Source organism: Panthera pardus, unplaced genomic scaffold (genome assembly GCF_024362965.1).
Source record: "Panthera pardus isolate Hobbes unplaced genomic scaffold, ASM2436296v1 HiC_scaffold_25, whole genome shotgun sequence".
Lineage (NCBI taxonomy): Eukaryota > Metazoa > Chordata > Mammalia > Carnivora > Felidae > Panthera > Panthera pardus.
In genome coordinates, this window is record NW_026526821.1 from 22,793,158 (window position 1) to 22,813,508 (window position 20,351).

Consider the following 20,351-nt stretch of genomic DNA (forward strand, 5'->3'; position numbering starts at 1 on the left):
GAGGGGGAGGATAAATTTGCTAGCTCCCTAAGTTCCCTCACCACTCAACAACCTCAAAGCCTGACTATCCCAGGGAAGACTGGTTCAGCTTGGGATGCATATGCTCCCTGCACACTGTGATGAATGGGATATGGAACAGGACTGAAGCCAAGGAAATAAGGACATAGGGCGTACAACACTTACAGGTGGCTACTAGAGGGAGGGGAAAGCAATAAGTCCTAGTAAGAACTCAGCAATTGCCCTATCTCCAGGCTGGGCCCAGGGTCATGGTGGGTCAATCTGTTTCTGCTTTAAAAAACAAAACAAAAACCAAAAACAAACTTTATTTGACAAAAGACAAAATCAAAAGTTATTTACAGTAGTTTTTTGCTCAAATAATTCAACGGGATAACTGTCTTCTCCAGGTTTATCTCACAACCGAACCAAGCAGAGGCTGCCCCACCCCCAGCCTCCCCATCTTGCACAAGGGGGGAATGCCAACCAGAATTCAGCAGCATGGCTCCCTCACCCCTCACCACCTCTACCGCTCAGTGCACCACCCCAGCCCGACACACTTCCAGGGTCCCTTGCTAAAAGCATCTCCCAACAGTCACACTAGACCTGGGCTCACACATGTGGGTGGGGTAGAAGAAGCTGGGCAAACAGCAACTTCAACTAATTTTGAAGGTGCTATGTTCTTTCTTTCCCAGCTGGGCCTCAGGAGGGTGAGGATCCCTGATCCCCCTGGGACATGCAAGGAGGCAGTGGGGTGGCAAAAGAGAGAGCCTAGGAAACTTGCCCACTCAGAGCAAAGCTCCATCTCCTTAAATAACCAATCCCCATTCCCACAGCAATGGGTAGGCTGAGCTACTGAGAAGTTGGGTAGCCTCCCTGAAAACTTCAGGGATCATCCCAGAAAGGACAGAACACATGTTGCTGCCTTTCTTCTGGCCAGGTCCACCCAAGTCAGTCACTCCCCAGGAATCTCCCCCTTGTGTCTGACTTGGCAACTTCAGGAAACTACAGGCTGGGGGCTCCTGACTGGTCTTTTGGCCCAGTAACAATGTTATTCGGAACAAAAATATTTTGGCTAATAATAACCTAGGATTAGTGTTTCTTAGGATATATAAAAAGATGGGGCATATTGCTGTTGAATGCTGTCAGCAGTGAGACAGCAAAATAAAAAATGGGGAGCAGGGAGAAGAGTAAGACCAACTATGATTTGTTTCACTGTGAAGTTCAGGGCAGAGGCCTCTGCAACTCCAATTTAAAAAAAAGGTGCAACACAAAGACACAGTGAACAGGCTTCATAACTGATTTCCAGCCCCAGCCTCCTTAAAAGGCAGTTCCTCAGCAGCTGGGGGCACCATTCCTTACTTCTTCCAGGAATAGTTTCTTGCCACCATCGTGGGAAAAGCTGCCCACTTGAGTCGGCTACAGGGCTTCCTGACCAGTAGATGGCTCACTTCTCTCCAAGTAGGAGCTACCGGGAGCTTTTGACATTCTGGTCCCACTAATCCAAGTTCTTAAAGGTATTCAAAACTCAGGCTGCAGGGCGAAGCTTTCAAGGATAAAGAAGGGGAAAACATTAAAGAGGAAAAAAAAAAATCAACAACCAAAAAACCCACTGCCTTGGTCTAGCTTACTTCCCCCATTCCCCAAAATATAGTAAAAAAATAAAATAAAATAAAAATAAAAACACCCCCCACCCCCCCCCCAAAAAAAACCCACCTCTCTGGTTTTATCATCCTTCTCTGCTCTGTGCTTAGAAGGTTTGGTCAGATTCTCTGTTGGACCCTCTCTTTATACTTAAGAAGGCTTTATTCCCTTCTGTGCCTGATGCAGAAAAGCCAAAGCCCCAGATTTTTTTTTTCTTTTTTTGGTAAATCAAAACAACAATACAACAATGTTTTGGAATTGAGAGTTAGCTGGTCCCCAAAATAAAAATACTCCTTCCTTGTAAAACACCAGTTGCAGTGGTGCATGGTTCTCAGTTCATCAGACTCCATCACGCAACACACTCACTCCCCACACCTGGGCTAACTACTCCATTAATGCAAACCCCAGCAAAAAGGGAAAAATAAACACAAAGTTTAGTGAAAACCTAAACATTCAACTGGAGTCAGTTCTGTTACATCTTCTGGGTTCCTCTTCTCTTTTGTTCACACTTACGAACTTGGAATGTCCACACTTGGCTTAACAAAAAAGAGGCCCAGCTCAGGGGCATAGGTCTGAATGTAGTAGGTTTCCTGTGCCCAGCCTAGGAAAGCAGACTGGAACAAAGGTGTCCTGGGCATTCTCTGGAGAAGCAGCAGCAGCACCATGCCTGTCTCCGATCTCAGTCTCATCACTGAGGAGGCCTGGAGAAATGGCAGTCAGCAGAGAGGTCCCCATTGCAGTGCAGTGACACCAGCTGGCATCTCCCTGCTGAAGACCTCTGGACAGAGGAGATGACCCCGATGTTTGGCAGTGATCCAAAGAAAACCCTCTGTATGAAAGGGAACCAAAATGGAAACCCAGGACAGCTGGCTCGAGCCTCGAGCACCCCTTTTGGCAGATGCCTACTTGGGGTTTTCAGAGACTAAGGGGATAGGAGTGTGCAGTAAGGGGGGTGATGGGTCCTGCTGCTTCTGAAGCTCCATCTCAGCAGCCCTCTGTAGCGCCACCTCCACCAGCAGCTGGAAGCTACTGAAGTCCTCCTTGTCCTGCTCTGGGGGTGTGGGCGGTGGTGTGTTGAAGAGTCCACCTGTGGGGCTTCCGGCTTCAGCCCTGGTCAGTAGGGTGAGTGTGTTGCCAGGGCTCACCAGGGGCTTCCGAGGCTCCAGCTCCCCTTGTGGGAAGGGGGCTGCTGGCTTTTCCCCCTGGCCTGGGTGGAGTGGCATGGAGCACACAGACAAGGAGAGCACATTGGTGGGGGCCGGTACAGACACAGCCAGCACTGAGGGGCTGCTGCCACGGGGCAGGGCCACATCTGAGGCCTTACCCCCGCGGCGAGAGATGGTGAATTGGTTGGGGTCTTTGCCATCCTTCCGAAGCATGTCTGGTAGAAGCCGCCGCCGGGCGTTGATGAACCAGTTACATATCTGGAATGCGTAGGAGTCTGTGGTCAGTTCACTCAATCAAAACCAGCTATGAAGCACCTAAGTTCCTAGCCCCAAAAAAACACAGCAGCCAAACAACAGAGACACAATCCCAGCCCTCAGACACATTCGTGTTAGGAATTGAGAATTGAAGTCATCATACAAGTGAATATAAAATTGCAACTATGATTCAGCCAATGAAGGGAAGGTCCAGTGGAGGGGACAATAATGGGAAGACCCGATCTAGTCTTTGGGGACTCAGGATAGAACTGACAGAAGCAGGCAGGGCTTATCCCACTGGCCAGAACACCAGGAGAAACCACTAAAGGGCCTCAAGAGTGGCCTGACCTACATTTCACACTGTAGATTCTTCTCCTGACCCTTGTCTCTTCTTCCAGTTTATCAACAGATATTCACCAAGCAAGCACCAGCTGCTATAGGGGGCAAAGACAGGAACCTTCTCCCCCTTACCTCCTATGTGCTGGGATATTGGGAACTGTGTGGGCTGCAGTAATGCCTAACATTACTGTTTACTGAATGGATCAAAGGCCCAGCTTTCCTTAGGGCTCCTGTACCAGTTTCTTTCTACCCCTGCTTATCACCTTTCTCGGCCCATCCCCAGGACAAGCCCCTGGGTACCTTCTTTCTGTGGACTCTCTCTGCCTCTACCCAGCCAATCGGACAACCACCTATGACAGAAGCTGGTGCCTGCAGTTGGCATGGCTCCTTGCCCAGCAGGCTGCAGCTGTACCCATTCCACAGGTGCAAGGACCACTAGGCTCCAGGCCCTGTCAGGCTGGGAAAGATCCTGGTCAGGACAGATCCAGAGCCTGGTGGCTTCTCTTTCCTCTCCATTCCAGCCTGGTGTGGGGGGATTTTCATTCATTTTTCTTCATCTCTATGGTCTTCCCAGTACACGTGAGCACACACACAAGTCATCAGTGACACTGGCTGACCTGAATGCTCTACAACTGCAGGGGAGCCCCAGAGAGAGGTAAGGCTGAACGGCTGGGCACGGCAAAGGAAAGGAACAAGCACCTTTGATACCAAGTATCATGCCAGCCATCTCACTTGTGTTATGTTGTTTTTTTTTTTTAACGTTTATTTATTATTGAGAGACAGACACAGAGTGTGAGCAGGGGAGGGGCAGAGAGAGGGGGAGACACAGAATCCGAAGTAGGCTCCAGGCTCCGAGCTGTCAGCACAGAGCCCGATGTGGGGCTTGAACTCACAAACTTCGAGATCATGACCTGAGCCGAAGTCGGACGCTTAACTGACTGAGCCACCCTGGTGCCCCTCACTTGTGTTATGTTTAATCTGCATACAAGCCCGGAAGGCAGTGAGCAGTGTCCCTGAAGTACTAAAAAGGGAACCAAACTCTTGAAAGACAAAGAATTTGCCCAAAGTCACACAGACTCCAAGTGTAGAGCCAGGTCTCCTGGCTTTAGGGCCCCTATTGCTGCTCTTACTGTGCTTTGCTGTGCCTTACCAAACAGAACAGATAACTGAATAATCATGATCATAATCCTAAAACCAATCAGGTGCTGTTCTGAACATTTCTCATCTAATTACTCATTTATTCTATAGCTTATGAGACAGATTCTGTGATGATCACTTTATTTGAACCAGTGAACAGAAGCCCTGATCAGAGAGGGCTTCAGTAACTTGCTCAAGGTCACCAGTTTGAAGGCTGGACTCTGTTTCAAGCAATCCCCACTGCCAGGTGAAGAGACTGAAGCCTTCTCTGCTTGCTCAGATGCTACCATTTCTGCATCCTGCAGCTGCCTTCCCTACCTGTGCTACCAGAGGATACTGAGCCTGCTCACCTTAGCTCTGCATGCAGGGGAGATGGTCAGGTCACAGTGACCTGGGTCAAGTGAAGTAGGGATGAGCATTTCTGTTGAGAAAGCAGTCTTGGGGAGGGGAGCTTAGGCGTTTACTAGCAGCTGTGTGGGCACCTAGCCCCTAGCTGCGCCTCCCATTTTGGCTTAGAATTCTGGGAAAAGAACAGCAGAAAAACACCCCCCACCCCCACATATACTTTTCCACATGCTCACCCTGGTCCACAGAAAACTTGGCAGCATACTGTCTGTTTTGTCTTCTCATCCGATAGAAATGCACAGAGCTGAGGGGGGCCGGGCAAGGGCAGGACGCCTGAGTGCACCACTAGTGCCAGCTGTGAGGGTAGGCTATCAGGATTCTCTGTAGCCCCTTCCAGCTGCCCAACCCATGCCCAAGTCAGGAAAAGAGTGTATTTGGCTTGCCCCCACTCAAGGTCCTTGGGGAGTTGGTAGGGAGAATGCCAAGGTGAATTCTGTCATTGATATGGCACAACACAGGCTGGGTGCCTGAAAGCCTCTCTCTACCATAAAACAGGGCCCTATCTGAAAGCCTGCTGTCCTGCCAGTATTTTTTTTTTTTTTTTTTTTATCAGTGGCTGGGATGAAGAATGTGGGAGGAATCATTGTGGCAAATGGGAGTTGAGGGGGGGAGCACCAGGAAGCTGATGAAGGCCATGAGGATCAGAGGAGGGCCTTTGAAGAAGGCAACACAAGTGCTTTAATTTTAATGTCTTTTCAACTGTGAAAGAAACAAAAGGGAGTAAGTGAAGGGCATGGAAAAGACCTTCCCTAAACATCACTGTACCTTCAATGTGTGTTGTGACCACCCATACCCAGGTGTTCTTAAAGTCATGTGGCTATCAGAATCCCCTTGAGGGGGACTTAAAAAAGTAACTATCTTGGGGTGCCTGGCTCACTCAGCTGGAAGAGTATGCGACTCTTGATCTCCCCGGTTGTGAGTTTGAGCCCCACATTGGGTGTGGAGATTGTTTTAAAAAACAAACAAAACAAAAAAACACTATCTCTCATCTGCTCTATAGATCCAGTGATGGTGGCAGGATCAGGAATGTGTTTTTATTTTTATTTCTTTTAATGTTTATCTTTGAGAGAAAGAGAGTGCGAGCGCGCGTGAGCGTGGGGGAGGGGCAGAGAGAGGACTCAAACCCACGAACCAAGAGATCATGACCCGAGACAAAGTCTGCCGCTTAACTGACCTAGCCACCCAGGTGCCCCAGGAATGTGTATTTTTAAACAAGCTCCCCCAAGTTCTGCTTCCCCGGGCTCGGGAACCAATGGTTTAACCTCCCCCCTCCCTCACCCTCCCTCCAGCTTTGGGAAAGGCTTCTCTTAGGAAGCTGCATTTGAATGGAGTCCAAATGGACTTCAAGGAATGGGGAGCTCAGCTGACCCCATATTGGTGTCTTTTTTTTTTATACCAATTACATTGGTAGTTAATTACACTGAATTCTTAGTTCACTAAATATTGTCTTCCCTCCCCACAGGACCCTACCCAAGGGCAGGGATAGTGCCTGTTCTACCAGTTTCCAGCACACAGGACAATCCCATCAGTAACAGAGTGAAAGAGTGGGGCCTGAGCCCCCTCTGCCAGGTTACCCTTCCCTCCCCAATAGGCAAACGGCCCCTGAGAACAGTCAGAAACCACAGCAATAAAGTGGGCTTATAGGGTGTCACAGGGACCAGTGAAAACCCTTCAAAAATGACTTTTTTTTTTTTGGTCTTACCCTCCCAATTGCCTAGCCCCAGGCCAGTACCAGCAAACCAGTTAGTTAAATGACTCATTGACTTGCTAATGAGATTGCTCCTGGGCCAGTTAAAGGAGACAATCAAAAGAGCTGTCCCCAGGGAGAGAGAAAACAAGCTTGGCAAAATGCTGATGCTTGTTGAAGCCAGGTGATTGGTACCAGGAGTGAATTAGAATATTTTCTTTTGTGGATATTTGCAAATGTTCTTAATAAACAGCAAAATTTTTAAAATTAAATATAGGAAAAAGAGATGCCTCCAGGGACTTAAGGCAATTTTTCCCAATTGAGGGGCCCCTACATTTCCTTACTTTTGAGGTCCTGCCTGTTGACATTTCCAGGACTTCTTCATTTTCCATCAATTCAACAATTATTTACTGAGCACCTACCAGATACCAGGCATTGAGCTAAACACTTGGGATCCAGTGATAAGTAAGACTTGGCGTCTGGAGTTTGGTGTGTTCTAAAAAGCAGTTATAGTTCATTGTCCAAATGCTGACTCAGTCCTGGTACTGTGGGAGCATACATCTCCTTTGAGGGTTGGGGGTCTCCCTGGTCAGTAGTGGGAACAAAGTGGTCTGGGGTACTGATCAGTGTGGCATGAATATGGGGGGAAGGGATGAGGCCCGCTCTGCAGACACGGTCAAGTAATATTGTCATTAGGTTGGTAAGACTCATTGAAGGGTTTGAAATAGAGTGACAAGTGGTGTAGGAAAGCCATATTATAGAAATATTTAAGGGGCGAATGTTTAGGATTTGGTGATTGACCAAATGAGCTGAGAAAGGGCAGTTGAGGGGAACCCCTTAGAAAGGGCAGGAGGCAGCTTGGAGAAGCTTTCCAATCGAGAAATCTGAGGTGCCTGTAAGACCACCAACCAGAGGTATATGGATAGGGGCCATTTGGGATTCATGGTATAGTTTCCACCAAGGGCCACATGGTTCCCACTGCTCCTTAACTCTCAGCATGACTCTAGAGCAGGGAGGCCACCAATGGAACCTTTCCCACCAGAACACGCCAGGATCCAGGTGCCCTTCCTCAGAAGTTTCCAAAAGCAAATCCTTGCCCCAGACCTGTATTTCTCTAAATGGGATCAGGGATATATCCTCCAGGGATCCACTAGTTCTCACAAGAAGGTTTAACTTTATGTTTCCATTCTGATCTCGAGTAGGAGCACCATGGCCTCTGGTAATCCAGACTTGCTCAACTCCAGAGTCTGTGCCTTTTTCATACTACAACACCACAGCCCAGTCAGCCAAACACCATCCCTACCTACCGTTTTACATTAATGCAGTTAAATAGAGTCTCATTGGTTTGATATTTATTTACTTTGGAAAACTGGTTATTTTACAATTTATAGGAGCAAAAGCAAAAAGTTTTTTTTTTTTTTTTAACCCAGTTTTATGTTTGTATGTGCTTAAACGATAATGATAATAAAAATGTTTCAAGTCAACATGACAGGAGGAAGCGGGTCCATGAAAAATAACTTCTTTAAAAGAAACTGGCATATTACTCAGATATAAGAAACAGTGACCCTGACAAAAAGCAATTTCAATACAGTACGATGTGTGGTTTGACAGCACAGGTATGAGGTGTACCAGGAATACACAGCAGTGGCCTCAAAGCCAGGCAAAGAATGCTTTCATGAGGAAATGCTTAAATGGAGTGTGCCAGTTCAGAAAAGTCAGGAAGAAGCCACAGGAGAAGGCTCAGAGGCACAGAGGTCCGAAGGTTCACAGGTCTCAGAGAAAGGAAGGACTGAGAGATGAGGCTGATGAGCTCTTGAGTTTAGACTCTATCCAGAGGACAATGGGATCCATGGAGTGTATGACATAATCAGATTTATACTTGTGTGTTCAAGAGAATGGGCTGAGGGGAACATTTCTCTACTTGTTAGATGTTAGATAAGATGCTGTTCATTTCATGAACCGATTAGTAAACCCAATTCATGGGGCGCCTGGGTAGCTCAGTCAGTTAAGCATCAGACTTTGGCTCAGGTCATGATCTCACGGTTTCATGAGTTCAAGCCCGCCTCGGAGTCTGTGCTGACAACGTGGAGCCTCCTTGAGATTCTCCCTCTCTCTCCCTTGCTCAAGCTGTCTCTGTCTCTCTGAAAAATAAATAAACTTAAAAAAAAAAAAGAGAGAGAGAGAGGTGAGAATAGACTGAGGGAAAAAGGCTGGAGGCAGAAGACCAGCAAAGAGCCTATCTAAGTAATCCTGGTTCTCAGGTTCCAGCCTTTGGCCTGTGTTGTTCTACATCTCGTAGTTCAAGTCCACTTCTTCTGGGAGGCCTTTTGAAGCTCCAGACTGGCTTAGAAGCCCTGCCTGGGTCTCTGCTGCCTTTGTCCCAGCAGTGATCACTTTTTGCAAACACCAATGGCTAGGTCTTCCCTAAATTTCCCATCCTAGACTAGATATTCCTTGAAGGTAGGGATGTGTCTGGTTCCTTTCTGGGATCTCAACTGTAGTTGGGAGTGCTCAGTGGTATACCATGAAATACTAGGCACTGCTACTAGACATGTGGGGTCAGTCCAAGACCTATGATCTAGGAGAGATGAGGATAAGAGCAGAAACACCCACTCTGTGCTCACTTCACAGTGAGCCTTGAATTCGTCTTCTCCGTTCCTCCCCCTTATGGGCTATGAAAGTGCCAACAATCATCTCCCTTTCTCAGTTGAGGAAATGAGGCTCAGGAAAAGGCAGTGGACCTGGCCAACGTCCAGGCTTCCTCTTGTGGAGAAGATGGGATCTGAGTCAGGGTCTGTAATTCTAGAGCCTTTCTTGCAGACAGACTCCCATTAACCACTACCCAGAAAGTATAAAGTCAGGTGACAGGAGTTCTAAGGGCTGAATACTCACCATGAGGCATCATGGAGGAGGGATGGGAGCTGGGAAGAGATGGGAGGTTCAGAGTATAGAGTCAGGGAAGGAGGGAGAGACAGCATCATAGATTGAAGTAATAGGCTAGGAAAAGACAGAGGTAGAACAGGTGGCAGAGGGGCTTAGGGTGAGGCTTAGCTGGCTCATGACGGAAGCACTGGGGTCCAGTGGGGTAGGGGGTGGGCCTTCGTTAGGCTGAGGGACTGCTCTGTGTCTCTCAGGTAGGTGAGAGCCAAACTGGAAGCAAAGTAGTGGTAGTCCAGGGTGTCCTGCCTCAGCACTTTGAAAACAGAACCACACCTACATATCAGCAGTTGGGGCAGTTCAAAGGAGATAATACCTTGCACTCTGACAAAAAGTAGATAACACAATTTTCAGATACGCTCATGTGCAAGGTTTACAAAGCACTTACTTTGTTTCTCTTTCTTTTTTATTTTATTTTATTTATTTTTTTTTTTTAATTTTTTTTTTTCAACGTTTTTTATTTATTTTTGGGACAGAGAGAGACAGAGCATGAACGGGGGAGGGGCAGAGAGAGAGAGAGACACAGAATCGGAAACAGGCTCCAGGCTCTGAGCCATCTGCCCAGAGCCTGACGCGGGGCTCGAACTCACGACCGCGAGATCGTGACCTGGCTGAAGTCGGACGCTTAACCGACTGCGCCACCCAGGCGCCCCTCTCTTTCTTTTTTAAAGTTTATATATTATTTTGACAGAGACAGTGCGAGTGGGGGAGGGGCAGAGAGAGAGAGGGTGACAGAGAGAATCCTAAGCAGGCTCCGCACTGTAAGCTGGGAGCCTGATTCGGGGCTTGAACTCAAGGAAACTGTGGGATCATGACCTGAGCCAAAACCAAGAGTCAGACACTTAACTGACTAAGCCACCAGGTGCCCCTATTTTCTTTCTTTCTTCTTTTTTTTTTTTTTTTTTTAAGATTTTATTAAAAAAAATTTTTTTTAACGCTCATTATTTATTTATTTATTTATTTTTAACGTTTTATTTATTTTTGAGACAGAGAGAGACAGAGCATCAACGGGGGAGGGGCAGAGAGAGAGGGAGACACAGAATCTGAAGCAGGCTCCAGGCTCTGAGCCATCAGCCCAGAGCCCGACGCGGGGCTCAAACTCACAGACCGCGAGATCGTGATCTGAGCCGAAGTCGGACGCCCAACCGAGCCACCCAGGCGCCCCAACGTTCGTTTATTTTTGAGAGAGAGAGACACACACAGACAGACAGAGTGCAAGCAGGGGAGGTGCAGAGAGGGAGACACAGAATCCAAAGCAGGCTCTAGGCTCTGAGCCGTCAGTGCAAAGCCCAACATGGGCCTCCAACCCATGAGCTGTGAGATCATGACCTGAGCCGAAGTTGGATGCTTAACTGACTGAGCCAACTAGGTGCCTCAAGATTTTTGGGGCACTCTCTCCCTCTCTCTCTGCCCTACCCCCGCTCGTGCTCTGTCTTTCTCTTTCTCTCTCTCTCAAAAATAAATAAACGTTAACAAAAATTTTTTAAAAATTTATTTTTAAGTAATCTCTATACCCAACCTGGGGCTCGAACTCACAACCCCAAGATCAAGAGTCGCACATTCCACTGGCTGAGCCAGCCAGTCAGCACTTTCACATCCAATTCTGAATCTGCTCCTTATTAACAATTCAGGCAGGGGAAGATTCTAATCCCCACTTTACAGATGAGAGAAATCAAGATGTCTACAGCTCCTATGTAGCAGAACTGGGTTTTGAACCCAGAACCTCTGAATTCTCTGCCCTTTCCTTGACCGTGATCCCAACTCATTTTTTAACCACACTGCAGACCACTAGCTGCCTTTTTACAACCAAGTCACTACCCAAACACTGCTCTGGGGCTGGAGGCCAAATCCCAAACACTCAATGCCTTCTAGCCTTCCCATGGCCTTCATTGTTAATGACATCAAGACTTTAATAATGACGCCTTGCCTCTTCAGAACTCTCCAAAACTGATATCTAGCTCAAGGACTTCATGTCACTGTCTTCCCGTGAGGCAGGGAGGGGGAGGGGGGTGGAGGTAGTTCCTATGGGGTCACAAAGTGCATTAGTGACAGGGCTTAGACAGGACTAGAACCCAGGTCTCCCGCTGCTTGCTTCTTACCTGCAGCACTGACAGGTTGGTCTGTCCAGAAAGGCTCAGCTTCTCCTGTTCTGAGGGGTAGGCGTTGTAGCGATGCAAGTACAGCCAGTCCCGGAGGATCTTCACTGACTCTTTGGGCAGGTTCCCTCTGCGCTTCCTCTTGCCTGCCAGGGAGAGGAGGCCTTCATCCTCACCCAGATCACTGTCTGACATGGTGTCTAGGGGCTAGGCTGGACCTTGGGCAAGCCTGGAACAAGTGACAAAGGGGATGGGGACATTATTACCACACATTGCCTCTCACCCTTTCCCTGTCCCCAAACACATCATTATTAGAACTTGGGACACCAGAAATGGGGGAATAGCAAATCAAAGTCTCAGGCTATACTATGGCCTGGGCAACCTAGAAGGGATGAGTCCAAGATGCCTCCATTTCACAGGGCCAGTAGATGACTACTGAAGTAAATGGCAGCTTATTAATAAGCAGTACTGGACTAGAAATAATTATAGCTACCACTGGAGTCTGTTTTCCATGCTCTGTACTGAGCACTTCACACTTATTATCTCATTCAATCCTCACAAAGCCCTTGTTAAGAGAGATACTACTATTGTCATTTTATAAGTAAGATAACCAAGGCCCAGAGAGAAAGCCCTTAACTTAAACAGGTGCCATGAGATCCAGTAATTTCACTCCTAGGCATCTTCCAAAGAGAAATGAAAAACTTATGTTCACACAAAGCCTTCAACAGAAATGTTTACAGCAACGTTACTCGTAATAGCCAGAAGGTGGAAACAACCCAAGTGTCCATCGACGGAGGAATGGATAAGCAAAAATGTAGTCCATCCACACAGTGGAATATTATTTGGCCACAAAAAGTTGCTAAGTCCTGATCCACATTACAGTGTGGATGAGCCTTGAAAATATGCTAAGTGAAAGAAGCAAGTCACAAAGAACACATATGATTCCAACTTAATGAAATATTTAGAAGAGGCTGGACGGGAAGAGAAGGATGATAGCTAAAGGGGTATGGAGTTTCTTTTTAAGGTGATAAAAATGTTCTACAATTGACAGTGGTGGTAGCTACATAGTTGTGAATATACTAAACCATTACTTGTTTGCTTTAAATGGGTAAGTTGTATGGTATGGGAGTTACATCTCAAGAAAACTGTTATGAAAAAAAAAATTACAACTCCAGGATATGGTATGGAAATATGGTTTGGACCAAGGTTTGCCACCATCACCAACCAACTCCTCTCAGACCTCCGAAGTCTATACCATCTTGCTGCCCAGGTCTGGAAAGTCTATTAATCACCATGTCCCTACAGCAATCCACATAACATTTACTGCACCTACTGTGTACCATGCAGAGAAGAGTGTTGAGTCATCCCTATTGGTTGTCTCAGACATTCTCCTTTGTCATCTAAGCCCCTGGCTTGGTCCATGAATCAACTCCTCAAAAATTCAGATAAATGAGCAAGGCTGGGCTCTGGTTTTCCCATCTTGGCTATGTGACCTTGGCAAGTATGCTCTCCTCTCTGGGCTTGAGCCCCCTCTTCACCTGTCAAATGAAGGAAGGTGTTTCCCTAGACAACCCAACTCAGTTGCTCATCCCCCTGACAAACTTCTTGTTCACACATGCAAAAGAGATTTACATTTTAAAACCAAAAGTTCCAGGGCAAGCTAATGCCAGAATCTGGAGGCTCCTCCCTCCTCAGCCTTTTAACAGCTACCCAGCAGGCTGGGCCAACAGACTCTGGCATCTCCCAGGTTTTGTTTCCTCGACTTGGGCCAGAGCCCAGATATCTGGGCTGGCTAGGCCAGGCTTTCGAGGGAAGGGTCTACCCTCCCAGCCAGGCCACCTGGAGGTGAGACAGGCATTGGTTAGAGGTGCCACTCCTCAGAGAACACCAAGAGCAGGCTGCTTTCTGAAGTCAAGTTTCTGAGGTCTAGCTGGCTAGGGCAGCTGGGATCTGGGCTCGGGGATGCAGCTCTGGCAAGCTATGAGAAGTTTACTCAGGGTTATCTGTACAAATTCCACCCTGGCTACCAGCCAAGTCCCAGTCTGCAGGGTTCCCGAAGTGGCCCACGGAGATGACCCTTCAGTCTACACAGACCTCTCTCCACTGGTGTCCTGCACTCCAGTTTACAATCCCGGAGGTTCCAACATACACCGCCCCCCACCCCCAACGAGACAGACACACACGCCCTCACCACCAGGCAACCTTCTTAACAGCGCTGAGATAACAGGCACCAAACCATCGCTGAGCTCCTAGAACCACCATGATTTTCACCGACAAACACAGCACCCACATAGTTTACTGAATCCCACGTCCAGCACGAACAACTGGTACCCACGACACAGCCCAATTCCTGGATACATGCCTACCCACAAACTCCAACCGACCCGCCCACCCACGAACTCTGGGGAAACTCCAAACGTCATCACACCAGCGATCAATTCTTACCCCAACTGGCCTGTGGCAGCACCCTCACGACACGACACCGGGTGCACCCTCCTACACACTCCACGACGCCGACCTGCGGCCACTCCCGAACGAACTTTCTGACAACTCCCACAGCTCGCCCCGACACTCCCCCGGCCGCGCACTCAAGCTGCATTCCCAGCAGTTCACACAAAGCGCGCAGCCTCCCCCGCGGCCCAGACCTAGTCGGAGCACATGGCTCCCGGGGCGGCGGGGAATCGGCCTGCGCTAGGGGCGCCTGCACCCCTCAGCCCCCTACCCCGCGCCAGACTCGGCACCCCCGCTTCCCCTCGGACCCGAAATGTGGTGGGGCGGGGGCTCTGGAAGAAAGAAAACTCACGTGTCTGTCCCGGGGCAGGAAAAAGTTTGGTTCCCACCCCCTTCCCCCGCCGCTCGGCGCTGGCTGACTCTTCGGGGCGCGGGGATGGCCGAGCCTGCGCGCTCGGCTTTGTGCTCCGAACTCGGCCCGGAGGGGGAGGGGAGGGGGCTGGGCTCCCACCTCCGCACCGCCCCCCCCCAGCCCTGCGCCCAGACTCCATGTTGGCCGCCCCCTGCCCGGGAGACTGCGCGCTTCCCCAGCGGGAGGCTCGGCTCACGCTCTGCTGGCCCGAGGGTCCGGACGCACACAAACTTTCTTCGGGTCGCCGGCCCCACGCGCCTGGCTTCTTTGGCCCGCCTGGGAGTGACAGATGCCTCCGAGACAGACTTTCCTTTGTTCCAGGAAAGGGGAACTCGCGCGGGCTCCCCAGCCCCCCAGCCCCGGGCCCTTCTCGCTGCCCCCACCCGCAGCTGTCACTCTCGACGGCCCCCACCTCGGCTCGGCCGCGGCGGGGGGTGGGGGGGCACTGCCGGCGGTTAGCAACGTGCACTTTTTAAACCAAACAAACCCGCCCCCCGCGCGCTCACCCCGGCCCAGGGCAGGGGCGGCCCTCTCACAGGCTGGGATCGTAAGGAGCTGGGCCCCCCAGAAGGGCCCCGAGAGAGCTTCCAACCGGGGGGGAATGGGACAGTCCCCCCCCACCGGCCCCCGCTCGCACCCCGCAGTCGGGGCTCACAAACACCTGAGCTCACACACCCACACTCTCAAGCGCCAGGACGACGCCCCCTCCCCCGCCCGGCCGAGAAAAAGAAACTTTCCAAGTTGTCCGCGCGTCCCCCGCCCGCCTCTGTCTCCCTCCTGCGCCCCGCACTGACTTTTCGGAGCGGCTTTTCCGTCCACGCGGCCCCGGGCTTGGTCCCGGGCGTCCTGGCAGGGGGCGGGGGGCGCCGGGAGAGCGCGCCGCGTACCTGCCGGGCCTGACACTCGGCCTGACAGCTCGCGGCTGGAAAGCACCTCGCGGCCTGACGTCAGATCCCCTCTCCTCCCCCCCCCCCCCCCCGCGCTTTCCTCGCCCTCCCCCACCCGCCGGGAGGGAGAAAACAAACTTTGTGCGGAGCTCGGCGAGCTACGCCCACCTCCCGCGGGGCGGGCTGTCGGCGGCCAGGGGCTTCGTCCCGCCCACCGCTCCCGGAGGGGGCGGGGCCGGGAGGGCACCTTCTTCCTGCGCCCACCCCCACCCTCAGGAATGCCACATGGCCTCTGAGGAGGAGTGGTGGGAACCCTTCCTCCGGAGAGTCCGCTTGGGGGCAGGAAGTGGCCCGTTCCTTCTTTCGTAGAGCGTTTCCGGAGCGCCTACTGTGTGCTCGGCGCTGGGAGTGCGGGGCGTTACGGAGGGGAGAAGTCATGCAAAACCTGACGCGTGTGGGAACGCTCCCTCCGCCACATCTCCCCCCGGCGGTGGAATTGTTCCCATTGCACCGAGAGGAAACTGAGGCCCGGTTAGTCCGGGGATTTCCTCCTAGCTGGTGAGGACCTGGCTCTGAATGCGACGCCTCTTCTGCCCTCAGTGGCCGGTAGAGTCGGGTAGAAGGCTGCCTGGGACACAACCCCAAAGCACGTAGCTCCTGGGTCTAGGACACGAGTGGCGGCCAGAGGTAAAAACAGCGCTTAAGGAGTGTTTGTAACACAGCGATGGCGAGCGAGACCCCTGGTGTGTACCATCCCGACTAATCCTTGGGTTATGGGGTTGGTCCTGTTAACGAATCCGCTCCTGGTTTACCCATGAGCTGCAGAGGCCTCTAGACTTGGCTTCTTGTCACACAGTCAGCTAGTGTCATTCAGCCCAGGAGGGTCGGACAGCGGAGCCCAGCCCTTTGCCCACTGAGGCAGACCACCTGACTGGAAACCCCCAGCAGTGCTCGCTGGTTTCTCTTTCCTCTGTCCACCACTCCCAACCCAGCGTGTTCCTTTTGGTATTCTCCAGCGGCGCTAGCACTCTCTTCTCTGCGCTTTGCTGTGTACCACAAAGTGAAATGCCTGTTGACCGGACCCCCTTGGCTTTCCCACCAGACTTTGTATCCCCCAGAGCGCGGCAGCACGAAGTCAGCCTAAATCTGGGCAAGGCCTTTTCTGGGCCTCTGGGTCCTCATCTGGTCCCAGATATCTAGGACACTTGAGCAGCCTTGTAATGGCTTTTGGTCTTAATTAAACTTTAGCAGAGAAGAAATCCGAAAACAAAAATCAAGTTTTTCCCTAATAGGCCTTAAGCCAGTCCGAATGCTGATAAAATGACTGTGGAGGCTCACCTGGTTTCCCCACTGAAGCCAGATTTTCCTGCAAACTCTTAGAACCTAGTTGGCCACACTGCCCTCCTCACAGCAGCACTCAAAATGTGGGTGCCACCACCCAATGCTTACCATTTCACAGATGGGGAGACAGAGGCCCCAAATGATTTCTTGGGGGAAATGGTGCTCTGCCTCTGAGGGCAGGGAGGCTTGGGAGTCTTGGGTAAAGGTGAAACAACTGGGCCCTGGTCATTAGGCTCAAAGACACAGGAGCCTATGGGGCAGGAATGTTCAGAAGAGGGGGCCTGGAAGGGGAAATGGGTGCAGCCAGGTGAGCCCGGAGGAGGGACTCTGTCCCCAGCACTCAGTGCCAGGGATTGCGGTCCAGTGTGTGAGGGCCATACTGCCCATTTGGGAAAAGCCACTGGGACCTGGGCTACAGCCCAAAGACCTTCTTGCAAATTCTGCCAGTGGCAGCCCCCGGGACCATCGCTTCCCAAGGCTTGTGCTAGGGGAGGTGCGCTGGGACAAGTAGAAGGCAGCAGTTCCTTCTTCCTGCAGCAGGGCCACCTGGAAACTGGATAATGAAGCAGCTTGAGGAGCCCCTCCCCAGACTTCCTGGAGGCAGAGGGGAAGGGCTGGGAGGTAAAAGGAGGCTGGTTGTGTGTCACGATGGCATCTTGTAAACAGATTTCCCCAGGTGAAGCCTAAATACCCAGTGGAATTTGAGAATTACCACATTTTTCAACTAGTATCAGAATTTAAGATGCATACATCTTCTAATCCAGTAAGCGAATTTCCAGGAATCTATCTCGAGAAATAATCCCAGAACAAAGATAAATGCTTATATGAGATTGTTCTTTGCAGCAGTGTTCATTCTGGTGGAAGACTCCAAACAACTACATGCCCTTCACCAGGAGCTGACTGCTTCACAGCAACTCTGGGATGTTGTAATGGGGTAAGTCTGTGCACACTAACCTAGGGGATGGCCAAGGTGTATGTGTTATGACAGTTTGCAGTATCCCAGCAAGAAGGGACTTTGGATATACTTGGTAACTTTTATGGGAAAGCCTTTAATAACTGGGCAGTTATTCTTATGTCATTTTCCTCTTCAGTTTTGCTACCCCCTCTCCCCTTTTCACATATGAAAAAAACTGGGTCCCTGAGAGAAGAAGGGACTTGCCTGATAATGAAGCTGGAGTCCTGACTCCTGGGACAGATCTGGGGTGGGGTCTGGATGGGAAGGACAGGTAGGTTTGGCATCAGTGCCTGTGCTCCCCTGGTTGCCTCCAGTGGGCCATTTTAGGAAGAGCTCCAGGAACTCAAGACCCCTCAGGCCAGAAAAGGGACTGGATAGGTTACATAAAGCAACTGCTGCTATACTGGAAAACCCAAATGAGAGACTGCTGTTGATGGGGCTCCCTGTTCATTATACCTATTTCTAGTGAAGTTGGTTATCACATAGGTTCAAATGAATGTCCTGTAAGTCCACGTTGTCCTTTATGCCTGGGGTTGAAGGAAGTGGGGAAAGGGACCAATTTTCACCTGGAGTCAAAGGGAGTCAAAGGGAGTCAAGGCTAGATCTGGCAGCATAAAGGAGATGGGGTTCTGTGGGGTGGAGGGAAAGAATCCCGAAAAGGCCAGGGTCAGTGAGTAATTCAGGAAACAGTGGAATTGGTCAGCTGGTAGGGCCTTGAAGGCCAAGGGGCACAGAATTTAGATTTGGCATTGTGGGCAGTAGGGAGCCCTGCAGGTTCCTGAGACTGGCTGAGAAGAGATAGGAAGTGATTGGAGGTAGGGTGGTCAGGTGAAACAGCTCTGAGTAATTGAGGCCAAATTGGTGGAGACCTGTCTCTGAGGGCTAGGAGATTTGTGGCTCTCATGTGAGGTTCAGCAACTCTTCGTCTAATTTGGGCTTCAGCTTACCAGCATCTTCCTTTTTAAAAAGACTTGTATTTTTTTTTTTTTTTGTTTTGTTTTTTGTATTTTGTTGATCAACCACGATTTGCATAGCTTTCTCCTAGTTTTGGGTATTCATTCACCTAATTTTTGAGTGCTAAGTGCTTGACAGGCTGTGTGCTTAAAGCTGGGGAACCCACTGCCTAGGCTGTCAGGAAAGGTTTGGGCAACAGTGCCGGCTAGTAGAAAGGGTATGGGGTTTGGGATTTGGAGCTACTAGCCAGGTGATGTAGGCATATCATCCATACCCTGTGAGCCTCAGTTTTCCCTTCTGTGGAATCATGCAGCTTTGGTGAGGCTCAGAGAAAATAATGGTTGGGAAAGCCCTTTGTGAATTACTTTCAGTGCGTATAGAAGAGCAGATACCATTATCAGTGTCTTAGCTCTGTCTCTAGTGGCTGTGTGGCATTTGACAATCTGAGTTCCAGCTTCTTCATCTGAGAAATGAGAGGGTTGGACATGACAATCCTAAAGGTCTCTTCCTTCTTTGGCATTCTCCCATATATGGTTTAAATGATTTTTGAAAGCAACATATATATAAATGCTTGTTTGCCCACCACTCTTTTATTTTCATCTTTTTTTTTAAGTTTATTTTTTTATTTTGAGAGAGAGAGAGAGGGAAAGAGAGGGAGAGAGTCCCAAGCAGGCTCCCCAGTGTTAGTGCAGAGGCTGATGCAGGGCTGGATCTTACCAACCGTGAGATTGTGACCTGAGCTGAAACTAAGAGACGGATGCTTAACTGACTGAGCACACAGGCGCCTCTGTTTTTATCTTTGCTGGTTTAAGTACTGGGGAATATTACCTAAAAGTTGTATATATCTGCATGGCTTTCTTAAATAGCCAGGCTAAGCTTTGTTCTAGTCATGCTTCATTATCTGATTGTCTTCCTGTGCAAACAGTTTGCATCACAGCGATATTTCAGATGGGACGAAGTTGTTGCATTTGAACGCAGGGATGTTGGTGGTGGCCTGGATGTGGCAGTGACCTGCATGTAGGCATACCACAGTCTCTTCTCTTGATGCCCTCTGGCTTCTAGACAAAGATTAAGTAATGAGTGTTGTGGTTTTAATTTGGGGATTAGGAAAATCCCTTTTGATTTTCTGGCAGTCTATCCTACCTGTGAGCTGCTGGCTGTGGTACTTCCAGTCATGGCTATAGAAGTCAGCCAGTCAGAGTTGGCTGTTGTGGGACTTGGGAGACTTAATGACTGTATTTTTCTTCATTTCTTTTATTAGGGTTGGTGTGATAGGATAGATGGTGATAACATTCATTTGGCAAGGTTTCATCTTTTTATATGTGGGAATTTTCTTCTCCTGGAGTATATTTTTAATTACAAAAGCAATATACTGTGTTAATTAGAGCAAATTAATCAATGCAGAGGCATATAGAGAAAAAGTGAATAACCTCCCCCTTCATTCCCACTTTCCAGCATCAGCAGTACTAACAGGTATGTATTCTTACTTGCCTTTCTCCACGTTCCTGTTCATGTAATCGCATGCAAATACACATCCTAAGAGGTGTTTTCTCTCTTCCCTCTTATTTACATTCTCCCCCCAGTTTCGACAGGGTTGCAATTAACATTTCATACATAAATATCTTTGCAATTTTGAATTTCCTGAAATAGATTCTCTAAAGTGGAATTACTGGGACAAAGAGTAAGAATGG

The 20,351-nt window shown here is 49.7% G+C and overlaps 2 protein-coding genes across 6 annotated transcripts; one reads left to right on the forward strand and one right to left on the reverse strand.

The window, feature by feature from the left end:
- Positions 1-307: 307 nt before the first annotated feature.
- TGIF2 (TGFB induced factor homeobox 2) lies at positions 308-15,656 on the reverse strand. Of its 5 annotated transcripts, none has more exons than XM_019458579.2 (3): positions 15,549-15,656; positions 11,664-11,889; positions 308-3,062 (listed from the first exon to the last, which is right to left on the reverse strand). In XM_019458579.2, the coding sequence occupies exons 2-3, from the start codon at positions 11,853-11,855 to the stop codon at positions 2,541-2,543; spliced, it is 714 nt and encodes a 237-aa protein (XP_019314124.1). In that variant the 5' UTR covers positions 11,856-11,889; positions 15,549-15,656; the 3' UTR covers positions 308-2,540. The 5 variants fall into 5 exon arrangements, with proteins under 5 accessions (XP_019314124.1, XP_053746252.1, XP_053746251.1 ...); XM_053890277.1 differs by lacking the exon at positions 15,549-15,656 and adding an exon at positions 15,411-15,485; XM_053890276.1 differs by lacking the exon at positions 15,549-15,656 and adding an exon at positions 15,318-15,485.
- LOC109272217 (uncharacterized) lies at positions 14,661-20,130 on the forward strand. Its single transcript, XM_053890868.1, has 4 exons — positions 14,661-14,736; positions 15,536-15,968; positions 17,598-17,685; positions 20,116-20,130. The coding sequence occupies exons 1-4, from the start codon at positions 14,661-14,663 to the stop codon at positions 20,128-20,130; spliced, it is 612 nt and encodes a 203-aa protein (XP_053746843.1).
- Positions 20,131-20,351: the final 221 nt, after the last annotated feature.

Excerpts from the sequence above, each read along its gene's own strand:
- TGIF2 (XM_019458579.2), bottom strand. The coding sequence starts at position 11,855 with ATGTCAGACAGTGATCTGGGTGAGGATGAAGGCCTCCTCTCCCTGGCA. Across the intron at positions 3,063-11,663 it reads CCAACCTGTCAGTGCTGCAG|ATATGTAACTGGTTCATCAA; the intron begins GTAAGAAGCAAG and ends TACGCATTCCAG.
- LOC109272217 (XM_053890868.1), top strand. The coding sequence starts at position 14,661 with ATGTTGGCCGCCCCCTGCCCGGGAGACTGCGCGCTTCCCCAGCGGGAG. Across the intron at positions 14,737-15,535 it reads CACGCTCTGCTGGCCCGAGG|GGAGAAAACAAACTTTGTGC; the intron begins GTCCGGACGCAC and ends ACCCGCCGGGAG. Across the intron at positions 15,969-17,597 it reads CGGGGATTTCCTCCTAGCTG|TGTTCATTCTGGTGGAAGAC; the intron begins GTGAGGACCTGG and ends TCTTTGCAGCAG.